The 13378-nt window shown below is 37.7% G+C and overlaps 1 protein-coding gene across 1 annotated transcript in view; it reads right to left on the bottom strand.

Annotated features, from left to right (window-relative positions):
- Positions 1 to 1858: 1858 nt before the first annotated feature.
- Positions 1859 to 13378, bottom strand: part of NEK5 (NIMA related kinase 5) — a gene marked incomplete at both ends in the record, with an annotated part of 60708 nt that continues 49188 nt past the window's right edge. Inside the window, 4 exon segments of the mRNA XM_082859549.1 lie at positions 1859 to 1948; positions 1950 to 2005; positions 2008 to 2123; positions 8562 to 8670. Of these exon segments, the coding sequence (XP_082715675.1) occupies positions 1859 to 1948; positions 1950 to 2005; positions 2008 to 2123; positions 8562 to 8670 (371 nt within the window).

Genomic DNA, 13378 nt, shown 5'->3' with positions numbered 1-13378 from the left:
AAACCTGATATGTTACTCTTAAACACTGACCTTAAACATTCCTTTTTTTTTTTCCCCCTGTATATAATTGATCTTTGGGATTTTTCAGCAACCACGTTTCATTTTCCATGCTTTCAGGTACTGTTTAGAATGAGGATGATACCAGCAGATTCAGTGTCTGAACCAGATAATGTCCTGAAAGTAAATTAAACATGTATATACTGACCACTAAAAGAGCTATAGAATTAAAGATGCTTCAATCCCTCAGGGTCATGTGTTACCTAGTTTGAAACTAACATAATGGTGAGAAATTGTTAAATATTCTTAGCATCATGATGTGACCATACTGAGCCCTAAAAGAGTAGAACGCACTCTATACACCAAGTTGGAAGAACAGCCCCTCAGACATCACCAGGAAAATAAAGATAGAAAAGACTGGACACATCCCAGTTAGGGAAATCTTGACACTTACATGCCCCACATTTAATATTATACCAAATGTAAATGCTAAGCAGACCTTAGGAATAATTTGACCAACCACTCAGACCTTAGGAATAATTTGACCAACCACTCCTCATCTTTGTTTACTTGGTTCAGCAATGCATCAATGTGCCAACTTAGTTTTATTTTCATTATAGACCAGCTATTTCAGGCCGAATTCTACCACTTAGATATAACCACTCTTGTCCTTCATAACAGCAGGTACAACAAATATCTGCTAAGCTCCAGGCACATGTTCAACACTGGGATTGTTATAATTAATACAAAAAGTTTAAGTCTAGTTTCCTGCCTCAAAGGGCTTACAGTCTTAATGAGGAAATTGTATTAGTATTTACTTACTCAGTTAAGAAACATTTCTAGCATGGTGCTAAGTGCTATATATAAAAAGATCATCATAAGAAACAAAGACCAGATATAGTCCCTGCCTTCCAGAAGTTTATAATCTATACATTTGAAACTATTAGAAAATAATTCAATGAAACAATAAAATTATTATTTGGTACATAATTGACATGCCTTGTTCCTCTCCTTACTCCTGTGTCAACATCAGCTTCAGAAAAGCATGTTCAATATACCTTAAGAAATTTCAAAGTCATGGTTTTATAAAACGACAGATTATTTTAAATGAATGAGTTTGTATATTAGTTTTCTATCACTAGTTACAAATGACCACAAACTTAGTTAAAACAACAAAAATTTATTATCTTACACTTCCATAAGTCAGAAATCTAAAGTGGATTTCACTAGGCTAAAACCAAGGCGTTGGCAGAGCTGCATTTCTTTGGCAGGCCTTAGGGGTGAATCCGTTGCCCTGCCTTTCCCAGCTTCTAGAGGCTGCCTGCATTCCTTGGCTTGTGGCTCCTTCCTCCATCTTCAAAGGCAGCAGCATCAAGCTGAATCCCTCTCAGCTGCCACCTCTCTGGTTCTCTCCTTTCCCTCCCTCCTCCACTTTCAAAGACTCTTGTGCTTACATTGAGCCCACCTGAATAATCCAAGATAACCTCCCTATTTTAAGGTCAGCTGATGAGCAACCTTAATTCCCCTCTGCCAGGTAAAAATATATTCACATTTTTGCGTGCATGTGGGGTGAGGGAAGCCACATTACTCTGCCAACCACACATATTATCTGAAAGATTTCTCAGCGTAAAAATATTAATTTTAAATAATTTTAAAATTATTTTTAAAAATTTAATAATTTTAATTATTTTATTAAATTTTATTATTAATTCAGAAGTTAGTCCTATTGTCTAAATTGAGAAGAAAACTAATAAAGCCTTGGGATTACTGGAAAACCCTTACAATAAATGTATATTTATGACTGCTCCCAAAGAGACACTGTAATAGATACTAACTTGTTATTTAAGAAGAAGTTCAATAATCACACTTGTATATTTTGACTGGTGGTTGATGTTCCTGGGTCTTCATCAACAATACAAATTTTGTCATCAGATGGAGTAAAAAATACTCTACAGACTTTCATTTAATTCTGCATATTTCTGTATGCCTATCCCCTCTCTTTCTTTTCAGCATCCTTAGAGGAACTGGAAACCTCTTCCCTTTTTTCTGCCTCTTTGGAAGTAGAGAGTTTTTCCAGGGATTCTACTACTTCATTTCTCAACTCATCTTCAGAGTCTTCAAAATTTCTGAAATCATAAGCAGTAAAAAATCAACTTTGGGATATCAAAACACAAATGAATACATGTGAAAATCAGTGTCCCTTCTCATGCCCCACCCCCACGTGACCAGTTTGAAAGTTGCTTTTTCACCCAGGTAATAAATTATCATACCAGTCTGGTTTCTCTAAGGATGATAAACAACCAATGTTGGGAGAATCAGTATTCTGTTTAGCTGGATTTGTGTTCAGTAACTTATATTTATTAATATCCATCTACTCTTAGTTTAAAAGAAGAGGAGGGAAGAGAAAAAAAAAAAATACAACGGCTGCCATATATTGAGCCCTTCCTATGTGCCAGTCACTTCCCTGGAGCACTTTACGCATACTATATTTCTTCTACTAATAACAACACTTGAGGTGGACATTATCATCATCCATTTATAAAGAAGCTGGGCTCAGAGAGGTTCAAAAACAGTGCCCAAGGTCTCACAGCTCTTAACTATCAGGACCAGGAATTGAAATTGTGTCTGAGGCTGCAACACTGATGCTTTTAGAAAAGAAGAAGGGAAGAGACCAAGAAAACTATCTCAAAGATCACAGATATTTAAGGGGCAAAGGAAAGAAACCTAGGAGGAGCTGGTAGGAACCAAGAGTGTTCGTCATGGAAGCCAAGGGAGCAGAGAATTTCCAGAGAGAGGGAGCAGTCACATAAGATGAGGACTGAGAAATGATCATCGGACTCGGCAATTTCAAGGTAATAGATGACCTTTGCAGGAATATTTCAGAGTTCTCTGCAGCTGGAGCCATCATAGTGGATCAAGAAAGCAATGGGAGGTTTAAAAAATGATGACAATGAGCTAAAACTCCTCTGAGGGGAGCCCTGCTCTGAAAGGACAGTATTATCTCAAGAACATAAGGGGAATGGGTTTTTTTTTTTGGTGTTTTTCAAGATGGGAGAGATTTGGGCATGTTTATAAGCTGAGAGGAAGTAAGTAATAGATGTTGAAAATACAGGAGAAAGGTAGATTAATTGATAGCAACATGGTCACTGAGGAAAGGCTGGGACTTAGAGCACCTGTGTAAGGAGGAGCTTTCAACAGGAAGGAAGGGAGACTGCTTTCCTCTGAGAAGGAAGATAGGGAGGGAGAAGGAGTCAAGGACGCATGTGTAAAAAATTCATGGATCTACACAACAGAGGTAATTCCACCTACAAAACACCCCCTCTGTGAAGCAGAAGGCAGGGCACGTGATGAGAGCAAGGTGGATGGGGGTGAGTGTGCACGACTGAGGGTTTGGAGGGAAGCTGGCCAGGCATAGAATTGCTAGGTATCACAGAGGACTCCCCTGAAATTGGAGGTCATCAGTTCGGGGTGGCTCCCATGTGTTAAGCTGCCATTACTCAGGTATGTGCTTACACAAAATCTTGCCTTTGTCTCCATTCCTCTACAATGTAATAATATGTCCGTGTGAATTTCTTTTCATTGATCCTGCTCGATTATTCTGTTATTTCCCAGATATCATGATTCGTGGCTTTCAATCATTACAAAAAGTTCACAGCTATAATTGCTTGAATATTGCTTTTCATTTATTCTCTTCTTCTGGAATTCCTTTTAGATATACATTGAGCCTTCATGCCTCTTAACACGTCTTTCACATTTTCGATCATTTTTTCCCCCTCAGATCTATCTTCTAGTTACTAATTCCTTCATTAACTCTATCCTGTTTTTAAACTGCTGAATTTTAATTTCTATTGGAAGACTTTTTTCACGTTCAGAAGTTCTATTGGTTGATTATCAAATCTTCCTGTTCTTTTTTGATAGACCTGCTTTTTTCTCATGTTTTCTTATTTTAATTAAATAATTTTAAATACACGATAGTAATTATTATGCAAATATTAAATACTCATATTATCTGAAGTTGTTTATGACCTAATTTAGCTATTTGTTGTGTTTGCTGTCTCTCATAGTGGATTTAATCTTCAATTGTGAGCTCATCTTCAGCAGTGCTTTAGTGAGAAATTCACTGTAACCTGGATTGAGGCTATATCCCTCCAGAATGTTTTATATGTATTTCTTCTAGAGATCCCAAAGTATTACAATCTCTTACTGCTAATTTTAATGTTAATTGTTCAATGTACATGTTTCTAGACCATCCAAGTATTGTAAATTCAAACTCCAAATCTGAGTGAAGATAAATCCATGGTTATAAATTTCTCAGGAAGTATTTTTCTCCCAGAGACTGAGCCAAACAGACAAGCCGCATTCCTGAGCTTTTTCCCTAGACCACCCTTGCACTGAAGAGCAGCTCTTCAAGGGTTCCATTTCGGAAGAATGGAGGGGAACCCAATGAAGAAACCCAAAACCTGTCAGATATGTAGGAGATAGGAAAGAAAGGAGGGAAGAAAACTTTAAAAACAAAACCAAAAAAACCCCACAAAATACAAAAGAACTTCCAAAACAAAATGAGCCTGCAAACTAAAATTCCAAAACACAAGAATAAATCTAATGGTAAGAAAGGTAAGGTGGGCAACAAATTTTTTTTTTTTAAGTTGGACCATTGAACTAACTCAAGATGAAATTATTATTTTATTTTATTTTATTTTTTTTTGGTATGTGGGCCTCTCACTGTTGTGGCCTCTCCCGTTGCGGAACACAGGCTCCGGATGCGCACGCTCAGCGGCCATGGCTCACGAGCCCAGCCGTTCCGCGGCATGTGGGATCCTCCCGGACCGGGGCACGAACCCGTGTCCCCTGCATCGGCAGGCGGGCTCTCAACCACTGCACCACCAGGGAAGCCCAAGAGATGAAATTATTTTTATGGAGGCACTGGAAGAAATTTTCACATATTGGGGTATGGGGAAGTCATTGTGGCTTATACATGATTTGGCTTATACTTTATGTGACCTGGAACAGCCTGTCTTATGGCCAAACACACTTGTACATCTGATTTAACCATTAAAGAGTGTCAACTCTGGGAGCTTCCCTGGTGACACAGAGGTTAAGAACCCGCCTGCCAGTGCAGGGGACACAGGTTCAAGCCCTGGTCCGGGAAGATCCCACATGCCGCAAAGCAACTAAGCCCATGCGCCACAACTACTGAGCCTGTGCTCTAGAACCCAGGAGCCACAACTACTGAAGCCCACACGCCTAGAGCCCATGCTCCGCAACAAGAGAAGCCACTGCAATGAGAAGCCCACACACCACAAGGAAGAGTAGCCCCCCTCGCTGCAACTAGAGAAAACCCGTGTGCAGCAACAAAGACCCAACGCAGCCAAAAATAAAGTTTAAAAAAAGTGTCCACTCTGAAGATAGGAATAAATGATCCCTGTTCCTATGACACCAATGCTAAAATACTCCTTCAAAGATGAGGGTCCCTTCCCAGACACCAAGGTCATGCTGACTCGCTGTGTATGTGCTAATGGCTCTTTTGAAACCTTGAAGGAAGGTACCCCTGTAATGTTTGATGTTTGTTCTTTGTTCTGATAAGATATAAAACTGTACTGAAAACCATGCTTCTCCAGAGGGCTTTCTTCTTCCTTGGTGGAGTCTATGCTCCTGGTCTATAGTTCGCAGTTTTGCTTGAATAAAACTCTTCTATTCTTTATTATAGATTGTTTATAATTGGCATTGACAGAAGATTTTGATAAAGCCCTTAAAGTAAGTATGCTCAACAAGAGAAATTAAAGCACAACATCCATTTTAAAATGTTTTTAAATTATGGGAAACAATTATGCAAGAATGAAGCAAGAACATATAAATATAAGAAAAAATAATTATAAATATTAGGAAATATGTAATCATTTAAGTTAAAAACCTAATAGATGATACCCAGAGAGAATTGGAAAACAGTATTCAAGAATTCACCTAGATTGAAACAAAGAATAAAAAATATGAAAGGGGACTTCCCTGGTGGTTCAGTGGGCAAGACTCCATGCTCCCAAGGCAGGGGGGGCCAGGGATCGGGGAACTAGATCCTGCATGCATGCCGCAACTAAGAGTCTGCATGCCACAATTAAGAACCAGTGCAGCCTAAATAAAGAAATACTTTTTTAAAAAATACGAACGTACAACTAGGTGTTATTGGGGACAGACTGAGAAGCTCTAGAATCTATCTAATGGGAGAGCCAAAATGGAGGGAATAAGAAAAGCGATATTTGGAGAAATAATAGGTAAAAAATTTCCAGAACTAAAGAAAGTCATGAGTTCTCAGAAGAAAGTGAGCCAAGGAGGATAAAAGATAAATCCAGACTTAGAGATATCATAGCAAAACATAAGAATGAAAGAAGAAAAGTAAGTTATGAAAGTACTAGGGAGAGAGCACATCTATAAGGGAAGAACAATTAGATGATAGCAGATTTCGCATCCGCAATAATAGAGACCAGGAGAAAAAGGAAGAGGCTGAGAAAATTCTCCCCTCCCTCCCTCCCTCCCTCCCTCCCTCCCTCCCTTCCTTCCTTCTTCCATCCCTGCCTCCTTCCTCCCTCCCTCCCTCCTTTATTTGCTAGACAGGTTGATTCCAAAGTTCCCATGGAAAAACAAACAAGTAAGACTAGACAGGAAAATTATGAAAAATGAAAGCCCCCCCAAACAATAAAACATATTATAAACATGTTTATAATAATTAGACTAGAAAGAATAGGAATTGGATACAAATACACATAAAAATGTTGTATCTCATAAAAGTGGCACTTCAAATTGGTATCAAAAATAAAGATTTTTAATAAATGGCGTTGGAATAAGTAAGGAGTTATTTGGGGAAAAAATTAAGTTGGAGCCACACTTTACACTACAAGTAAAATTCAAGATGAACAAAATATTTAACTAAATAGAAAACTAAATCATAAAAGTACTAAAAAATTCTGGTATCATTTTTTATTAAATAATTGATAAATCTAAGTAAACAAAAGTAAGAAATTTCCTCATGGCACAAGTCACTATAAATACAATCAAAAAGCAAACAAAAAACGGGAAAATATTCTTGAAACATATTACAGCTAAAAGACTAATTTCCCTAAAATACAAAAAGTTCCCCAAATCAACACAATGTTAATAGCCTAAATTTTTTAAATGACTAAGGCTATAAATAAAACTGATTCCCAAAGGAGGAAATAAAGATGGATCTTAAGCATAAGGAAAGGCAACCTTACTCATAAAAGAAATGCTAATTAAAACAAACCTGAAATGGCATTTTAAAATCTATCAACTGTGCAATGATCCATAAGTTTGGTAACACACTGAGCAAGGAAATGTACAAGGAAACAGGCACTTCCATACCCTGTCAGTGGAAGTGTTCATAGTTGTAACCTCTGTGAAGGGCAATTTGACACTATCCAATTACAAACGTACATACTCTTTGACACAACACTTTGCTGTTCTGGGAATTTAAACTCTCTATATACTACTGTTTGTATATTATGATAGGTACTCAAGATACACTGTTAAGTGATAAAAGGAAGTTGCGAGATAGTATCTACATTATGAAACTGTTTCTATAAAAAAGAAAAGGAATATACATATACCAAGATATACAGATTTGCTTACATTTTAATGGAATTTCTCAGAAGAAGTATGCACAAGAAGCAGATTGGATTGGTTGACTCTGGGGAGGGGAATTGTGTGGCAGAGGTAATGAGATAGCAGAAAGACTATGAAAATAATATACCTTTTGAATTTGGAACCATGTAAACATATTACCTATTTTAAAAGTAAATTATAATAAAAATTTTAAACTTCAAAGGACTCCAAATTTTAGAACTAAATAGAGAGTTCAGTGAGGTTACAGGATACAACATCAATAGTGTTCCATATACTAGCAGTAGCCAAAATGTAGTAGGAGAAAAATGACCCCATTAATAATGGCAACAACAACAAAAAAGTTAAGTGGTATCTATATCATGAAGAAAACTACAAAAATACTGAAGAATATTTTAAAAGGCATAAATAGATGGAGAGCTATACTATATTCATGGATGTTAAGACTTATAATCACAAAGATGTGAATTCCCATAAATTAATCAACAAAAGTAATCTCATTCTCATCAAAATCCCAACAAGCTTTTTCATGACACTTTACAAGAGAATGAAAGGATGTATACGTTGAGTAAAAAGCAACAGCAAAGATAATTTTGAAGAAAATGATATGGAGACTAGAGGAAACTGTGAGGACTAGCCATACCAGATATCAAAAGGTACAATAAAGCCATAGTAACTGACAGAATATCACTGATGCAGAAAGGGAAAACAAAGCCATTGGAAAAGAATGGAGAACCCAGAGACAAACCCATGTATATAAGAAAACTTGGTCTCCTTAGCTGGGAGACCTTAGCCTCCTCCTCCTAAGGAGAACTTGGTCTCCTTAGCCTCCTCAAAGGAGGCTATATTCTATGCCTCAACAACAGCATTTTAACTTTTTACCATTTTTACTATATCCCATGCTTCATTTAGGCATCTAGGTATGACCTACTTACGTATCATCATCATCAGATCTTGGTCCTGGTTGTTCTTCATCTACTTCAATGTCACAGGCCACTTCTACCTTCCCCTCTTCTTTAGGAAGCCATTGTTTTAATGGTCCCACTGTTAAATGACAGAAAGAGAGATTAAAGCATCCCAGCCTATACATCTCGAGAGGGACATATACTAAAAATCCTATATTGAACATCAACCACAATGGTAAAACCTTTGAATAATTTCCATTAAAACAGAAAATAGACAGGTGACAACTGACACCAACTATTCCGCATTGTACTGAAGGTAGTAGGCAACACAAGAGAAAGAAGTAAGAAGAATAAGGATCAGAGATGAAGAGACAAAATAATCCCACTTTGGGAGTAGATGCTTTGATTGTATAGAAAATTTAAGAAAATCTTGTAAAAACTTAAGACTTTCCAACATTATTGCACTACCCTTATTCTTCGTTGTTTTTATACCCAGTATTCAGTTTATGGTTACGGTTAATCACTGATGTCTGCAAAGAAAACCCAAAGCACACACCCACAATTCTATCTTTTTTGGTGAGGGGAGGAAGGAGGTGAGGGGGTGAATTAATTGTTGTTATTTAAAATGTACTTTTTGGGAATTCCCTGGCGGTCCAGCGGTTAGGACTCCGTGCCTTCACTGCCAAGGGTGTGGGTTCAATCTCTGGTTGGGGAACTAAGATCCTGCAAGCCCCACGGCTCAGCCAAAAAAAAAAAATCTTGACTCTTGTGATTTCAAATAATGCCCACATACTAGCAAATACTTTGCAAACATTAAAAAAAGAATGAGGTAAGCCAGACTCTTAAAAATTAAAATTTTAAAAAAAAATGTACTTTTTTTCTCTTGGGAAAAAAATCAGAATGAAGGTAGTACAATATTTAATTTCTTTATAGAAAGCAGCATCCCCTCAACAACTCTAAGCTTCCAATGATTATGAGATGCACATATTTTATACACCAATAGCAAAGAAAATGTTCCCAATAAAATGGGACAATGTTTTCTTAGCCCTTAGAATTTATATATATATATATATATTTTTTTTTTTTTTTTTTTTTTTTTTTCGGTACGCGGGCCTCTCACTGTTGCGGAGCACAGGCTCTGGACGCGCAGGCCCAGTGGCCATGGCTCACGGGCCCAGCCGCTCTGCAGCATGTGGGATCCTCCCGGACCGGGGCACGAACCCGTGTCCCCTGCATCGGCAGGCGGATTCTCAACAACTGCGCCACCAGGGAAGCCCAGAATTTATATTTTATATAAATTACTATAAGAACTCTTTTAGTCCTCCCTAAGCATACATTTTTAATCTTATATCACTCTTGTATATTCATAAAAATGAAAATATAGGTGAAAAAATTGGATAAGGTATAACTAAAATTCCTCACATTCACAGTATTACTCCTCTGAATTGTTATTTTTTTAACATATCAATCAAATTATTTTGGATCCCAATTCAAAGAGACCATAATAAAACAATTCATGAGACAATCAAGGAATTCTGAATTACTTTTTGAGTCGATGTCTGAGATTCTTTTGTTTGTGATAAAAGAAAAAATAACATAAATTTACCCTCTTAACAATTTCCAAGTGTACAGTACAGTATTGTTAACTATATGCACATTGTTGTACAGCAGCTCTCTAGAACTTTTTCATCTTGCATGACTGAAACTCTACTCCCACTGAAAAACAACTCCCTATATCCCACTCCCCCCAGCCTCTGGAAATCACCATTATACTTTTTAAGAATTTGACTCCTGTAAATACCTCACCTAAGGGGAGTCTTGCAGTATTTATCTTTCAAGACTGGCTTACTTCATTTAGCATAATGTCCTCAAGGTTCATCTATGTGGTAGCTTGTGACAGGATTTCTTTCTTTTTTTAACACTGAATAATAATCTATTGTATGTATATACCACATTTTCTTTGTCCATTCATCCACTGATGAACATTTAGGTTGCTTCCACATCTTAGCTATTGTGAATAATGGTACATTGAACATGGGTGTGCAAAAACATCTCTTCGAGATCTTGTTTTCAATTTTTTGTATATATACCCAGACGAGGGATTGCCGGATCAGGCAGTTCTATTTTAAATTTTTTAAGGAACTGCCATACCATTTTCCATAATGGCTGCACTATTTTACAATTCTACCAATGGTGCATAAGGGTTCCAATTATTCCACATACTTGTTATTTTCTGGTGGTGTTTTTTTTTTTTTTATATGGTGGCCATCGAATGAGTGTGAGATGATAGATCTTTGTGGGTTTTGTTTTGTTTTGTTTTTTAAAATTTTTGTTTATTATTTTTGGCTGTGTCGGGTCTTCATTGCTGCACGCGGGCTTTCTTTAGTTGTGGCAGTGGGGGCTAGTCTTCGTTGTAGTGCTCGGACTTCTCATTGCGGTGGCTTCTCTTGTTGTGGAGCATGGGCTCCAGGCACGTGGGCTTCATTAGTTGCGGCACGCGGGCTCAAGCTGCTCCGTGGCATGTGGGATCTTCCAGGTGCAGGGCTCGAACCCGTGTCCCCTGCATTGGCAGGCGGATTCTTAACCACTGTGCCACCAGGGAAGCCCCTCTTTGTGGTTTTGATTTAAAGTTACTGATGTTGAGCATCTCTTCATATGCCTGTCAATGATGTCTGTTTTTTTCCCTACAAAAACCTTGGTGCAATCAAGAACATTGTTGAGACACATTTTCTTAAAAGAATCCACAAAAGAACTAAAAGAATTCACAGAGAATTTAAAATGCTGGTTTCTTAAGTTGGCTTTAAAATTATGTAGAGCTAGCCTACTTTCAACTACCACTTTAGGAATTTTGCTAAGTATGTCTACAATAGTTAGCTTTTCCAGAATAATAAACTACCACGTAACTTAGTGGCTTAAAACAGTAACCATTTATATAGGTCACAATTCTGCAGTTGGGCGATTTGGGCTAGGCTCAGCTGGTCTAGCATGGCTTCACTTGGGATGGCTTGTCTCTCTGTTCCACACGGTCCCTCATTTTCCAGCAGGGCAACTGGAGCTAGTTGAGAGATGGACAGGATTCCAAAAGAAAGAGCAGAAGCTCCTTAAATACTCAGATTTGCCGCACCATCACTTCTGGTGCATTCTACTGACCTAAGCAAATCACAAGACCAGTCAAGACTCAAGGGAAGAGGGGAAGAAAAACATTTAATGACAGAGGAGCTGCAAAGTCATACTGCAAAGGGCATGGATACAGGGAAGAGTGAAGGACTGTGCTCATGTTTGTAATCTATCATAACATACCTTTCCCACACAAACTGTACAACCATCTGGTTCCTAGGTGTCTAAAGAGTATTTCACTTTAGTCTCCAGGAAAAAAAAATCCCTACCCTCTGTTAGCAAGTGGGATTAAAAATAGGAACTTTCCTCCAAAGGTGGAATTAAGAGCAAAGTGTGGCTTTTTTTATTTTTTATTTTTTTTCGGTAAACTGTTACATGACTGCTCAGGTACACACAAGTAGAAATCTCACCACACTTACATTTACCTATTTAAATCAACATATTTCATCCCAAATCATAGCCCATGTTATTTCCTAAAGCGCATTAAACAAATGAAACAGATTGATATATCTCATCTATGAGGTAGTCTGGCTAATTAAAAGCAAGCCAGAGTATTCCTCCTGGTGTGGGAATCTGACAGTTTTTATTTTCCTGTCTTAGGAAGACAGTTTTAGGAGGCTCTTATTTTTGTTTAACAGGATAGAAGAAAGAATGAAAGGCTAACTACAGAAACGTAAATCAGCTGTTATCAGGATGTGCAACTATGATGTTACCAAGGCAACTGTGTGGCCCGAAAACTTACACTAGAAAAATAGAGGTTACCTTCCCACCAAGGATTCCCTTGGAGTGGTTAAACTATAAACAAAATTACTGACCTGAATTAATTATGCACATGTAAAAAAATACTTCTCTTTGAAAGAGTGTCACTCTTACTACTTAGATTCATTTAAAAGGATTTTGTAAAGTCTTGCTATTTCAAACTTTTTAAAATTAGCACAAATTAAACATGTACTTGATAAACCCTCATTTTTATTTATTTATTTTTAATTAATTAATTTTATTTATTTATTTTTTTTGCATTGGGTCTTCGTTGCGGTGCACGGGCTTCTCATTACAGTGGCTTCTCTTGTTGCAGAGCATGGGCTCTAGGTGGGCAGGCTTCAGTAGTTGTGGCATGTGGGCTCAGCAGTTGTGGTGCACAGGCTCACTAGTTGTGGCTCACGAGTTCTAGAGCGCAGGCTCAGTAGTTGAGGCACACAGGCTTAGTTGCTCCACGGCATGTGGGATCTTCCCAGACCAGGGCTCAAACCCGTGTCCCCTGCATTGGCAGGCAGGTTCTTAACCACTGCGCCAGATTCTTAACACAATTCTTAACCATTCTTAACCACTGAGGAAAAGTCCAAACCCTCATTTTCAAATGGAATTTAGAGCTAGAAACATCAAAGGAATTTATCTTCAAGGAGTTGGATATTTAAGCTGAAGACTGACAAACGATATATGAATCATGCTTAAATGTACGACAACGAATCCTTAAATGCCTTTATAAATTGTGTCTATTACACCTGTAATCAAAGTTATTAAAATCTACACATGCAGAAAGTCTTTACAAAGACTCCATAGAGCTGTAAGAATAATTAGCATTGCAATTTCCTTATCCAACTTGATAGCAATACAAATACTGGCAATCCCATGCCTTTACATAAAGTGATAGTAAAAACGTGCTATGGCTGTATTTTCATTCACAGAGACATGGTGGGGCTTCCCTGGTGGCGCAGTGGTTGAGAGTCCGC

This window comes from Leucopleurus acutus, assembly GCF_964270905.1.
Source record: "Leucopleurus acutus genome assembly, chromosome: 18".
NCBI lineage: Eukaryota > Metazoa > Chordata > Mammalia > Artiodactyla > Delphinidae > Leucopleurus > Leucopleurus acutus.
This window is presented reverse-complemented; position numbering and strand designations above follow the sequence as displayed.